The 13,900-nt window shown below is 45.3% G+C and overlaps 1 protein-coding gene across 1 annotated transcript; it reads left to right on the forward strand.

The window, feature by feature from the left end:
- Positions 1-2,130: 2,130 nt before the first annotated feature.
- LOC134503375 (protein BTG3-like) lies at positions 2,131-8,447 on the forward strand. Its single transcript, XM_063312164.1, has 4 exons — positions 2,131-2,368; positions 6,143-6,280; positions 6,876-7,068; positions 7,543-8,447. Exons 1-4 carry the CDS (start codon positions 2,184-2,186, stop codon positions 7,726-7,728), a joined length of 702 nt encoding a protein of 233 aa, XP_063168234.1. The 5' UTR covers positions 2,131-2,183; the 3' UTR covers positions 7,729-8,447.
- The last annotated feature ends 5,453 nt before the right edge of the window (positions 8,448-13,900 follow it).

Genomic DNA, 13,900 nt, shown 5'->3' on the forward strand with positions numbered 1-13,900 from the left:
TGTTGTCCTCGTTCTGGGACATTCATGTTTCCCTGCAAGCTGGCAGAGAGCAAGCTCCCTGTGAGACTGAGTTGTAAATCCCTTGGATAGCACACACTATCACAGGGAGAAAGGTCATTGTTTATGGGATGGGTGTGTATGTATACAAACGGGCCCACAGTGCCTGCCTGGGCTGATGTCATGAGGTGTGCGGCGCGCACATGTGCTTGGCGCTTGCACACAAGCACACAACCCTGCCTTCTCCCTTTGTTTTGTTTTCTTGCCTGCTTCAAGCCCAGCCTCTGATGTTGCAACCGTTGTGGGTGTGCGTCTGTGTTCCTTCGAGCGGGGACTGTGCTGAAACAGGCCGTTCCCGGAAACGGAGCTGTTCCACCAAGAAAAATCGGTTCACGAAGTCCTGTGACTAGACGGACATATTCTTATCATCTCGGGCTGGGGCTGTTTGTGTCTGACGGAGCACGAGCAGCACAGCGGTCCCTTCTTTCTGCGATCCTGGGTGACACCCAACCGCAAAAGTCCAAAGCCGCCCTCCCCCAAACTGGGCGCAAAACCCAAGCTGGACTTGGATACGACTGAGATTGAAATGAAATGCAGGTCATACAGTTTACGTTCTCATTGGTCTCCAGGGTCCGCTGGCGTGGGTGGCTATAATAAATGGAAATAAATAAATCGAAGTTACAATTAGAGGTTCCACTTTTAAAAAACTGGTGGGGGCTTCCAATTGGGTAGGCAGCTCAACCTACCAGGCTGGGCTTCAGCTTAACCAATGATCTCAGTCTAGCCGCTGTGGTTTATGGCTCAGAGAGGAACCTGGCCAGATGTGTGGGACTCTAGATCCCATTGTCTCCTGCCAGAATCTGGAGGGGCATCGCTTCGACGAAGCCTGGGTAGTCTTTGTTCAAAGAACTGGCGGGGTGGTTTCCCCCTTCTGGTTTGGGAGACTTTTGAGGGTGGGAAAGCTTTCATGCGAAAGGCAGAAATCACCATTAACTATTTATCTCCTGTAATTTGATTTATGAATGCTGCTTCCCCATGAAACGTTTCAGCTGTGTTGTGGCTTGCTGGGGTTCTCAGAATTTTTATAGCAAAGACCAGCCCCTGGCAGGTTCACACAACGTACATTCTAGGCTAAAATAGGATTGGGTGGTTTGTGATCCAATGTCAGCCCCGTTACAGTGGAATGTTGTACGTTTGTTTTGAGTATTGCAAGTTAGGCTGGCTGGGGAATTCTGGGAGTTGAAGTCCATACAGCTTAAAGTTGCTAAGGGTAAGAAACAAGGCTTTAGAAATGTGGTTCAGTATCATCTTAAGGCCTTTGGCCATCATTCTTCCCAAAGATGGCTTGGTTAGTCTCTGTTTCATAGTACATACCCTGCCTTGCTTACTTATTGTTATGTCATTGTATTTATTTGTTAGACTTACATTTAGATGTCTTAAAAAAACATGGACTATCTCTGTGTAGAGAACCACCTACAACACTACCTCCCAAACCTGGGTAAATTACCCAACATTGGGTAAAAGTGTTTTATTCTTTGGGTAACAACACAAAAACCCATTGAAGTGTTTTTACCAACACTGAGTGAAAAGGACTTTCTGATAAGTGAAGGAAAAAGTTTGGGAAGCCCTGACTGAGATGATTTTCATTGCTCACGGCCAGTTTGGCAGGGGTGGGGTGGGGGGAGACAGAAAGGGGTCCACAAATCAGATCCCAAATAGGAAGGCACAGGGTTTAGCAGACCAGGTTACGCCAGCCATTTCACCTACTGATCTTGCTTCTGCCTCGAATGGGTTGTGCTAGATGGCCTCTGAGTGACCCTGTGGTGGCCAGGCAGGCTGTGTTCCTTTGGGGAAAGCTGATGTGTATACGTGGGCAAGGGCCTTGGGGTGACCCAGTTGCTGCAGCCTTGCAGCCTCCTGATGTAAGAGCCTTGCAATCTCCCTTCCCCTTCCGCGGTGAGTCATTGCTCACTCACAACTCCGATTCACCTTTCTCTGCATTTGTGTGGCAACCTCAGAACAAAGGACGGGCTGACGACGAGCAGAACCGGGTTGCTGTCTCTGGTTGAGCCTGACCCAGAGGGCAACCCCGTTCCCCAAGGGGCTCCCCTCCCCTCCCCTCCTTCGGTGGAGCTCTGGGCTCTGAATGGGATTGCTGTTCCCCCCTCAGGACGCCCGGCGGAAGGATGAAACCCAGGATGAAAGAGGAGGTTGACGTAGGAGCCCGGTTCATCGCTCGGCTGGTGAACCGACATGAGAAACTGGAGAAGGAGCAGGTGGAGCGCTTCGGCGAGTGCCTGGCCACGATCCTCTGCGAGCGTTTCAGTGGCCACTGGTACCCAGATAACCCCCCAAAAGGACAGGCCTATCGGTAAGCCAGGGGAGCGTTTTGCTGGGGAAGGGAAATCGGAGATGGAGATCTGGCAGCAAAAGTTTCTGCCTTCTCTCTTCGCGGTGGCAGTCAACGTGTGTTCTGAAGCTTAGGAATAGTTTTTTTAGCTGTGGGAAGCGGGCTTCCTGTTGAGCCCCTTCCTTGCTCACAGGTGGGCAAGAGAGAACGTGGGGCATCATGTATGTCGTGACATGGGGGTGTAAGTGACACAGATTTTATAATTCACCTCATTTGCACCACAGCTTCATGATGGGTCTAATGCCTCGGCCCTTCCTGATCATTCAACTGCTATGCTTGGAGAGCTGTGGCTGAGATCCTGTGCTTAGGATAGCCTAAAGCAATGTTTTTCAACCTGAGCAACTTTAAGATGGGTGGACTTCAACTCCCAGAATTCCCCAGCCAGCATGGCTGGCTAGGGAATTCTGGGAGTTGAAGTCCACCCATCTTAAAGTTGCCCAGGTTGAAAAATGCTGCTCTACAATGTAACATGTTCAAATGCTGCTCTTAGAAGGAGAACCTCCAGGGCCAGCCAAGCTATCTGCACAAGTTCTGAGGCAAGCTAGTCATTCCGCTGTCATCTTTGCAAGCAGCTTGCAAATCCTGGTACTGTAACGCTTCCCATTCAGTCTGGGTTATTTTAAACTCTCGTCTACTCCCCAGCGGTACTTTTACAGAAACCTCAGAAGCAAAACCATGCGCTGCAACAGTCGGCCCACACATCTGAAGCCAAAGCGACCTAAATCTTTTTTTTAGAAAGTACCAAAACAACCAGCCGCGTTTTTAACAGGACTGTCAAGGTTATAGGCTTATGTTTATCCTTCAGAAGAAATACTATTTTTGCTCATGGTAGAAGCCTTGCAAAGAAACAAGAAGATAATTTTCTGCGATTTGCAGAACGAAGTCAGGAAATTTAAAAACGCACAGCATGGAAGGGCCTTAAAAAAAAGCAAACAAACCCAAATAACAAAAAAAATGCCAATCTTATCTTTGATCTGACAATATCAGCCTTCCCAGAGGTGTCACATGGTACATTACGTACTTCAATATAATCCCGTGCACCCATTTTCTCCCAAATTGCTGCAAACCATGATGTGAGATTGGAAACCTGGTATTATTACACTTGTGTTGGGGCACTGGGAGAATGAGGCCCGCTGCAAACAACCGAGTGATTTTGGTGCTTCGCTGGGGTTTCTTGGTTCACACGCTTAGCCAAGATGGAATGTGATTTCACAGCCTTTGTCGGGCAACAAGATTGTGGTGTGCTGAAATGGAGGAAGTGGTTGCTGATTTTTTTCTTCTTCTTCTTGTTATGTTTACCCTAGCTGTGAAGGAAGATGTTGAAACTTCCCTTTATCGGAAGGGTTGCCAAGCAGCTGTCTTCGGGACTTTTTTTAAAAAAAAAAGCCAAAAGCAGCCTCTAAGCTCCCACTAGCAGCTTAGGTTTTTAATAATATTTACGTCAGAACTTTCTTCTGTCAAGGCTGTAAGGGAAAGTCTAAGATTCAAGGCAGTTTTCCCTGCAAAAGTCAGCTACTGTCAGTCACCAAGAAAATTGGGTTGCTCAAAGTCTCACTAATGGGGGTTACTGTAAAGGGAAAGGGGCTAGTTACAAAACCGTAGAAACTGGATATGTGTTTAGTTTAGCCACATTTATTAGTAGATGTGTTAAGGCATGGCCTCCTTGATTCCTTTGATTCTCTTTCTAACTCTATCTGGATTTACAGGGGAACTGAATTCATGTTGAGAAGGTATGAACAGCATGTCCATCTACTGGACTGCTTCTTCTCCTGGTTTGGTTTGGAGAAGAGGAGACAAAAGCCATTGATGGCTCTTCTGCAGGACCGGGGTTCACACATCACATGGAGCTCTAATCCAGCATGTTTAGTTTGGGGTCAGCATTGTTGACTGAACCTGGATGCCCCCCATTTGGGTCTCCCCACCATTTAGGAAAGATAGTGACAACATGGCTGAACTTGGGTGGTGCGATTTCAGCCTGCTTCTGGTTGAGAGATAGTCTTAAGAATCAGCCACAAATCTTTAGAAAGGATGAGCTACTACGTGCATCTTTCAGGCCATCCTGCTTCATATTGTCTTAAAAAGAGAGGCAAAGGAGCTTATGTACTTCGTATATAGCAGATGCACTGCACAAAATATTAAATCTGCCTCTTCAATATTAAATATTGAATCATGAGTGCTAGGGACTTGGGTATTTTAAAGTTCCCATTTAAATAGGGGGGGGGGGAAATTGGTGGAGATCAGCAATTAATGCTCCAGGTCTATGTACTTCCTTTTCTGCAGCACAATCCCACTTCTCTGCCCCCACCCCAGCCATTTAAGTAGCCTGTGAAGCAAGAAACGAGTGCCTTTTTTATGAAGTCATTTGTTTGCAGAGCGAGCTGTGAAATAACTGTATTGTACATCTCAAGGCTATTTGTATAACTGATAGGCACAGTTTGCATACTAGTTTGGCTACCCAGGCGATTGTCAGCACACAGGTCACACCACAATTTTTGTTTGCTGTGCCCCGCCTGACTTTTACTAACTGCTTTCATCAGTATTATTTTGTTGTGCCAATGCTGCCCTTGAGCCCTCAAAGGAATTCTGCCGGATGGAGCAGCCTTGATTCCAAAGTGAATGTGCGAATCAGCAGCTCCCAGCTTCATTGGATGACACCTCTCCGAAACCTCAGCTAGGCACTTTGGGCCGGGTTCTTAGAAAGAATTTGCGGAAAGGGAAGGAAGAAAAAAGAAAGATAAAGAAACGACGTCCGATTTTACTTTACAGCTCTTACTTTAGGGTTACAGCATAGCTTTCATTTTTTCTATTGCCTGATGTTTTTCTAAACGTCAAACCCACATGTCATACGTTCAGTTTTTATGTTTCATGCAAAAATTCCACAAGGGGTTTCCAGTCAGCCTTAAACTTAATCAATGTCTTTTCTCTAATCAAAGCAGTCAGTTTAGCTACTGCGGTGGCCTCCAGTTTGGGCTGTTGGAGAGGGATGAATAATTAGAGGAAAAGGGTCTTGTGCATACTAATTATGATGGTTAGGTGGCCCGATATGGGTGAATTCTGGCTGATGGGGAATATGAACGGTGGAGTGCTTCTGGTCTCATGTCTTACATGTGGGGTTTTTATAGGCATCTGCTTGGCCATAGTGAGAATTTAGATCAGTGTTTTTCAACCAGGGCAACTGTCAGATGTGTGGACTTCAACCCCCAGAATTCCCCAGCCAGCATTGCTGGCTGGGGAATTCTGGGGGTTGAAGTCCACACATCTGACAGTTGCCCTGGTTGAAAAACACTGATTTAGATGCTGAACTGACTAGGCAGTTGGTCTGGCCCAAGACAGCTCTTTGTACTTTTAGCTCCATTCAAATGCCTGTTCAGCCAGAAGACATGCCCTCATCCTTAGATAAGGTGCTTTGACTAAGTCTCCTTACGGGCATGGGCATTTGGGCGGGTGGGCAGGTGAGAGCAGTAAGTGGCACCATGTGCATCATGGCATCTGGGATATGATGGTTGCTGGCACCAGATGTTGGAGGGAACCACTTATTCCCACCACCCACTTTGGTGGAAGGCTGAATTCTTAAAAAATGAACTGAACACAAGTGAACAATGCAAACAAGATGTGTTTTTGTTCTTTTGTTGTTTTGTTTTGGGATACAGTTCTTCCCTTTCAGTCATCGGCCGTATCAAGAATCCAACTTGCTCTTTATTGCAACAATTTTTTTTTTGTTTTCCTTCTTCCCAGATGCATCCGGATCAATAGGAAGCACCACGTTGATGATTCGCTCCTGAAGGCATGCACGGCCTGCGGTCTGGATTATTCGGAATTAGCGCTGCCCCAGGAAATTTCCATCTGGATTGATCCTGGTGAAGTTTGCTGCAGGTGAGTATGTTGGGCTCAACCATTCTGTTTCAAATATACCACATGGTCATCTGAAGGCATCAGGAAAGGGGTTACATGTAGTCCTTGCTTAATGACTACAACAAAGACCAGAATTTTGGTTGCTAAGCGAAGTGGTCATTAAGTGAATCTGACCCATTTTACAACCTTTATGGCTGTCATTAAGTGAACCATGGTCATTAAGCGAACCACATGATTCCCCATTGAGTTTGCTTGCCAGAAGCTGGTTGGGAAGATCAAAAATGGCGATCACATGACCACGGGATGCTGCAACGGTCATAAATGCGAATTGGTTGCCAAGCGCCCAAGTTGTGATTGCGTGAGCGCAGGGATGCTGTGATGGTTGTAAGTGAGCACTGGTTGTAAGTCAGTTTTTTTCAGCACCGTCATAAGTCTGAACTGTCACTAAATGAATGGTCATTAAGTGAGGACTACCTGTACTGACTTGGATCTCTTGCTTAACAAACCAGCCAGCCAACCCCAAAAATGAGAGCGCCTGCTGGATTTCAGCTGTTGAGAATCCTCATGGAGCCCCTTTGCGTGCTGAACTTTTCCATCCCTTCTGTTCCTCCTCCAGGCTTGGTGAGAACAACCGGTATTTCAAGGTGAAGGAAGAGGAGAACGCCAGCGGGAAATCAACGCCTGAGCCAGAGACATCAGACTATCACTCAGAATCCCTCTCAGAGAACTCAGAGGATGAAGGCCTGGCCAAGCTTCGTAAGACAACCGATCTGGGCAAAACTCGGGCTGGGAAAGACAGTCCCAAACAGGTGAGAGACTGCAAGGACAATGCCTGGAGTTGGAGTTGGAGATAAAAAGGAGGAGATTGGTCTAGTTGGAACAGGGATCTGAGCCTGGTTTATCCCATGTTTATCTAGCTAGCCGAAAGTGAAGCCAGGTTGGACCTGGTTAGTACTTTGATAGGAGATCATTAGGAAATTCCAGGGCCGGGAAGTCGAAGAAATAGCCTTTGGTGGAAGTTAATGGCAAACCACTTCCATATTGTCTCCAAGAAAAACTGCATGGATGCAAACACTGGGAGCTGAGCTCAGCTCGACTTGAAGGACATTACCTTGATAATTATTATGCCTGGCTTGATTTGATTCAGGTTGTCCTGGGGGCTGGGTTGGGATCACCGATTCTTGGTTAAAGACTTTATGGGTTGTGCACCTGTGAACTTCCAGGTCTAGCTCTGGGTCTTGCATTCTCCATCTTTTAACCCCCTTCTCTTTTCCTTCTTCCAGGCTGCCCAGTATTTCTACGTTCCAGCTCCTCTGTGGGTCCCATGCCCTCAAAATGTGGTCAGCTACATCCCAGCCTACCAGCCTCTCACGTTCTACTATGTTGACGTCCCCTCAAAATCACCCGTGCCCAGGAAACCCAACCCGAATCTCCTGAAACGCCTCACCAAACGGGCCTCCAAAGCCTGAAGCTGAGGAAGGCTGAGTGGAACCCTTGGCACTCCAGGCTCTACCTGGACTTTGGCCTTGTTTACACTGACAATGGGACCATTTGTTCTCAGAAGAAGACAGCTGTTGTATTCTCTTTCAGGTGATTGCTAACACTTGGAATTTCTCCTTGGGTGGGGAATTGCCCAGAGTTAGCATATTCACCTCACCCCTAGGCCAAAGGATAGGGGTGGCACTGCCTTGTTTCTATGGTGCCAAACAACTATAGCATTATCATTGTCTATTATTTAGCACTTCAGTGTAGGGATAAAACTAGAGACCTGGGGTCGTCCTGTGTTGCACTGTGGCAGGGGAGTGGGATCTAGGAGTTGGAAGCAGAATGCCAAGGGGAACTCGGGTGGGAAAAGATTTTGGTCTGGAAACTGAAAGAACAAGCGGGGAAAGAAAAACCAGGTCAACAGGCTCCTGTGCCCAGCCAACTTTGCTTAAGGTATTTACTGCTTCTGCAAAACCTGGCTAATAATTACTAAATTGTGTGGGTGTGTCCTGTGATTTTAAAAAGGATAACTAACTTTTTGCTGCTATCAGCAGGGAGGGGGATCAGTTGTTTGTTTCATTCATTGCCCCCTTCCATATGCTAACTCAGGGCTTCTCAAACTGCAGATCATGAACCTGGGGGCGGGGGGTGCTCACAAGCAGCCTCCTTGCAAGGGGGGTCAAAACTATTTTTTTTAAGCTTGATTGGCTTTGCACAGGTAAAGTTGAGCTCTGCCAAACCATTGTAGTCTGTCTTCTTCCCTTGGCCTGTGGAACCCCCAGCAAGCAATTGCTGAGTGAAAGCTGAGACGATAATGTAAAAGTAATGATTAACGAGAAGGAATGATTAATAATTACTTTAAGGACCAACCCTGACACCAATGAAATCATTTGTTTTATTCACAGTGGTTAGCGAACATAAATTCATCATTTTAGGGAGTCATGATCCTGCCAAGTGTGAGAATCCCCGTGCAACTCCAGTTTCTGTTAATGATGGGACTGAAAAGCTTTAATATTGTGCATTCTTGTTATATGTTGCTCAGCCATCCTTGCCATCAGCTTTTGAACTCTTATTTCAACATTTCCAAGTACTATTTTTTGCAACTTAAGGGCTAGAAAATAAAGGGCAAAATGGGGCACGCTGAGATTTTAAAGGTGGCCAATTTTATACCTTCTGGGCAAGTTATATACACAGCTGCAGAAATAATACTTACCTACCTCAAGGGATGCTGTTATAAAGGGGGATGAGTGAGGAACAGTTTAATTATTATTATTTTTAAATATTTGGAGCTTGTCTGGAAGGACTTATTGATGGGCAAAGTGCTATTATTAATGATAATTAATATGTATCTTGTAAATAACTATCAGGGACAATTTTTAATTTATAGAAGGAATGCTATTGTATAATTAATATATTGCCTGCAGCTTGTTTTTATGCACCATTGATACAATGTATTTTGCTTTTTTAAAACACCTTTTTCTATAAAACTTTTAAAATGAAGTATTAAAAATAATAAACAATAGATTGGGGCTGCCAGTTTTGTGATATTGATTTAGGTGATCTGATAAAATGAAAATGGGGCTCCCCTTTCAACCAAGTTCTGATTCTGAAGGTCAGGGATAAAAAGATTATTTATCTAGCAAAGAGGTGTCTGCCTTAAAAATGAGGACATGGGGGGGGCAAGATAATTTGGGAAAATCAGACAAGGAAGGGTGAGCAGAACAAGAACATTTATGGATCTTAGAAAATGTCTGGGGTGCTGAATTTGGAGACTGAGCTGTGAACCCCTAGATTTGCACCTCAACTTGTATTTGCTTCCACGTTAGAAAAAGCTGTTGCGTTGGATTTCTGCTTCTGGTGTAGGTGTTAAAAATTGAAAGAAGAGGAGAAAAAGAGGAGAGCTTTGAAAGTAGAGGAGAAAAAGTTTCAGCTGTTGCATCAAGTATATATTGCATATATACTGAGCTAAAGAAAATAAACAGCAGGATTGTAACGAAACGTCGTCTCAATGTGTTCCAAATAGGGACGCTAGTAGAGTATAGTAACTGCAGTTCCATCAAAAGCCACCAGGGGAGGCTGCTTGCTTCTAACAAAGGGCAAGTTGAAATCTTAAGGCTGACTGCAGGTCCATCCAATTCAGCATTAATTTCTCCAGCTTTCTCCATCTCCACTTCCACAATCCACCTCTTGGCCTACTAGGTCTTTTGGGTTACTTAGGATGTTTTGAAGAGTTTTAGTTGGTTTATGTGCTACGGTGATGCCGTGCGGTTGTAACAGTCTGTGGGTACTTTCTGAGATGTATGGCAAAGTTATCCTTACATCAGAAACACCTCGGAAACTACCCACAGACTGTTACAACCACACGGCGTCACTGCAGCACACAAACCAACTAAAACTCTGCAAAACATCCTAAGTAACCCAAAAGACCCAATAGCTCAAGTAGAAAAAACAGGTGTTATCTACAACATACAGTGTAAGGGCTGTAACAGCCGCTAGGTAGGACAGACAGGCAGAAGCCTAGCAGAGGACATCCACTAACACCAACTAGCAGTCAGAAGACACGATGAAAACTCCTTAATCTCACAACACACAGACAGACTCCACCATGCTTTCAACTGGGAAACTCTGAGCATCCTAAACCAAGTCCAGAGAATTCCTGGAAGCTTGGCACTCAGACAAAGCAGCCATCAACAGACACACAGAGGTAAACAACATTTACATACCATTCAAAAGAGACAATAGAAAAGCCAAAAGACCAGAACACTCCTCGCCAGCAATCAACACCCAGATATGCAAAAATCAACACTAGGATTAATACCAGATGAACCATCAAACAGCACAATACACCCTAATCGAGGAACTATTAACTCAATCAACAGCCCAATCAAGGAACCCCCAAGGAGAGAACAACACCCCCACCAACACAAGCAGGGCAAGCCACAGTATATAAACAGAGAGCAAGGCCCACTCCCTCTTCGCACTGAAGATGTTGCCTAGCCTGGCAATGAAACATCTGCAAGAAAACAACAAGGCCCAGAGAGCACCAAGCACTCCACAGTTTCCTTTTGAATGCTGGGAACAAAATCTCTGGTCAGTTTTCTTCAAATGAAGCTTTTCTTTTTCCTCAACAAGGTGCATGGCACATAGACATTTCCCTTGCAAGCTGCACCTATTGCAAGTACAACTTCTCCATCTTTAGATGACATAGAACTGGTTGCTTGGGTTCATCTTATAAGGGACATCCGGCTCCTGCAGAACCTTTGGACACCTATGCCAGACCTCAATCTTGTCCAGCCCATCCTCTTGTCCAGTTTGTTGTAGGAGTGAATGGATGGGGAAAGCTGTATCAGCTGTAGCCTTTGAGTCAGTTTTTGACTTCTGATGACTGCCTGGACAAGTCGCTGCAATTTTCTTGGCAAGGTTTTTCAGAAGTGGTTTACCGTTGCCTGCTTCCTGGGGCTGAAAGAGAGTGGCTGGCCAAGGTCACCCAGCTGGCTCTGTGCCTAAGATGGGACTAGAACTCACGGCCTCCCAGTTGTTAGCCTGGTGCTTTCACCACTACACCAAACTGGCTCTCTCTTTTGGCTTCTTAGCAGTCATATATTTAAGAAACAGTGCAGTATAGTGGTTAAGGCAGTGTTTCTCAACCTTAGCAAATTTAAGATGTGCGGACTTCAACTCCCAGAATTCCCCAGCCAGCATGCTGGCTGGGGAATTCTGGGAGTTGAAGTCCGCACATCTTAAAATTGCTAAGGTTGAGAAACCCTGGGTTAAGGTGTTGGATTCCAACTTTGCAGATATGGGTCCCAGTTCTGAATTAATAGCAATAATATTTTTTTAAAAATTCCAAAGCATCTTAATTTATGCATAAGAGGGAATACAAACTCAAATAGACAAGAACATTCTTCCTCTTCCAAAAAAGGGGGAGCTTCCAAGGTGGCTCTGGGGAAAATACTTATGCCCAACGTGGAGCATCCCCAGTCTGTTCCACTGTGTTGTCAAGGGCCCTAAGGGGGAACTTCAAAAATACCAGGATCTATCTCAACATGAAACAACCAGAACATGACTTTCCCTTTCGTCTGTAAAGGATTAACTTTCTATTGTCTTTTCTGTTTCTTCCCACCGACTGAAATCTGAAAGTATTCTTTAGCTCCTCAGCATGGGGGAAGCGTTTGGCCGATTGCTGGAGCTAGACCAAGCCTCCCAAAAACTTTTAAACTTTGTTTTTTTTTTCTGTTAGCACTACCACAGCTAGGGAGCTCACCTTGCAGCAGGGAATCCTGGATTAATGTTTCAGGATTAATCTTTGCTCTTCGATTGTCCTGATCTGATGCTTATCGAGTTTTTCCCCCCTAAGAATAAATACTGTGGCATTTAGCAGAGCAAGGCAGTTCTAGAAAACTCAAGGTATGATGTTCCCTTTCGACATTAGTACAAAAGAGCAGGGTGAGAATGGATAAAAAGCCCTTGTGCACTTCCTCCCTTAGGTTAAACCAGATTAAGGGAGCGATCGCATTTTAATCATAGACCTGAGATGTACCTGTTGGAGCTCATCAAATTACTGCATGCACTTCTGTTTTGCCGAATTTGGAATGATGGTGTCGGGAAGGTCATCCTTAGAGGATAGTTTGCACACTCAGGTGTAATTTATAGAGCGAAAAGAGCTGATCCTGCTCTTTTAAGGGTTTAAGGCCAAAAAAAAGATTAGATTGGTGAGTTTTGTGGAGAGCTCTTCTAACTATCATTCATGAGTCCCATTTTACAGCAGCCAGAGGCAAGCTGTCATGAGTAATGATGGCGAGCAGGAAGGGGCTCCCATCCAGGGTGGAAAACGCATGCGTAGTACTGAGGAATTAAGCAGCCATTCAAAGAGACACAGATCAGGCCCGCCTTAGCTTTTGGGGTTGATCTGTCTGGGTTTTTCCCACGCTTATTCAGTTTGTTAGGATTCTGTTTATGTAGCAGTAATAAACACTAGAGAACTACTTGTCTCAGTGTGATACTCACTGTTAGGACACACGCAGCTTAAATATTGAGCGGAGCAATGGCACTGGAAGAGGTTACCAACTACTGCCCACAGGGCAGCAACTCGGGGCGGGGGGGCAAGCAGGGCATGTGTCCAGGGTGCCGTGCTGGGGGGGGCACCAAATGAGCACTGGGCGGGCACCAAAATGGGTGCAGAATCCATGTTTGCCCCGAGTGACACAGACCCTGGTTGCGGCCTGGCTATCCCTGTTCTTTGCTCTAAACCCCCTCCATCTTGAAATTGTTCTTCGCTTCACAAATTTCAGAAGCACTTTTCCTCATCCCTGCTACAGATCTAATAGCAGACTGAGGAAATAGGATTCAACCATAGAAACTGTCCCAGATTTTTTATTATATTGCAAACCAGATCAATGCCCAGAAGACTGTAGGAGGTATTATTGTCAGTCCAAATGCCAAGCGTTCATTCTTCTGCTCATCCTTCTATACGGTTGCAATGCACAGGGCGATTTTCCCCAGGCAGAGTCAGAAAAGCTCTCATCTAGAATCCAGCCAGGTAGATTCACACATTGTGATCAACAATATTGTGGTTGGGTTTGTTTGGGGTTAGTGTGCTATGGGAATCCAGCCACTGTGGCTTGTAAATGGAAGTTTATGGTCCAGTGTTTTGTGAAACTCACCAATGGTGGCTTATTTAAACTATGATTAAAACAAATCATGGCTTGATGAAGCAGAGGAACTAAGCCAGTACAAGGCAGCTTGCAATTTTCCAAATCTGTTTGAGGTAGGACCAAGGGGTCATTTCCTGTGAAAAAGAACTTAAAAATCAGATCAAACCTGCCACATAAAAAGATGAACATCCAAAATGGCATTGACTCAAGACCAGTCTTTCTGTGGTTAGGAAGGAGGACACCCTGTTCCCAAAGTGGCTATTCTCAAACCAGAGAACTTCAAAGGGCAACAGTGAAATGATTTTTTTTATTTTTTTAGATTTTTTTTTACCCCACCTTTATTATTTTTATAAATAACTCAAGGCAGGGAACGTAACGAATACTCCTTCCTCATCCTGTTTTCCCCACAACAACAACCCTGTGAAGTGGACTGGACTGAGAGAGGGTGACTGGCCCAAAGTACCCAGCTGGCATTCATGCCTAAGGTGAGACTAGAACTCAC

The sequence above is a fragment of the Candoia aspera genome, chromosome 10 (genome assembly GCF_035149785.1).
Source record: "Candoia aspera isolate rCanAsp1 chromosome 10, rCanAsp1.hap2, whole genome shotgun sequence".
Classification (NCBI taxonomy): Eukaryota; Metazoa; Chordata; class Lepidosauria; order Squamata; family Boidae; genus Candoia; species Candoia aspera.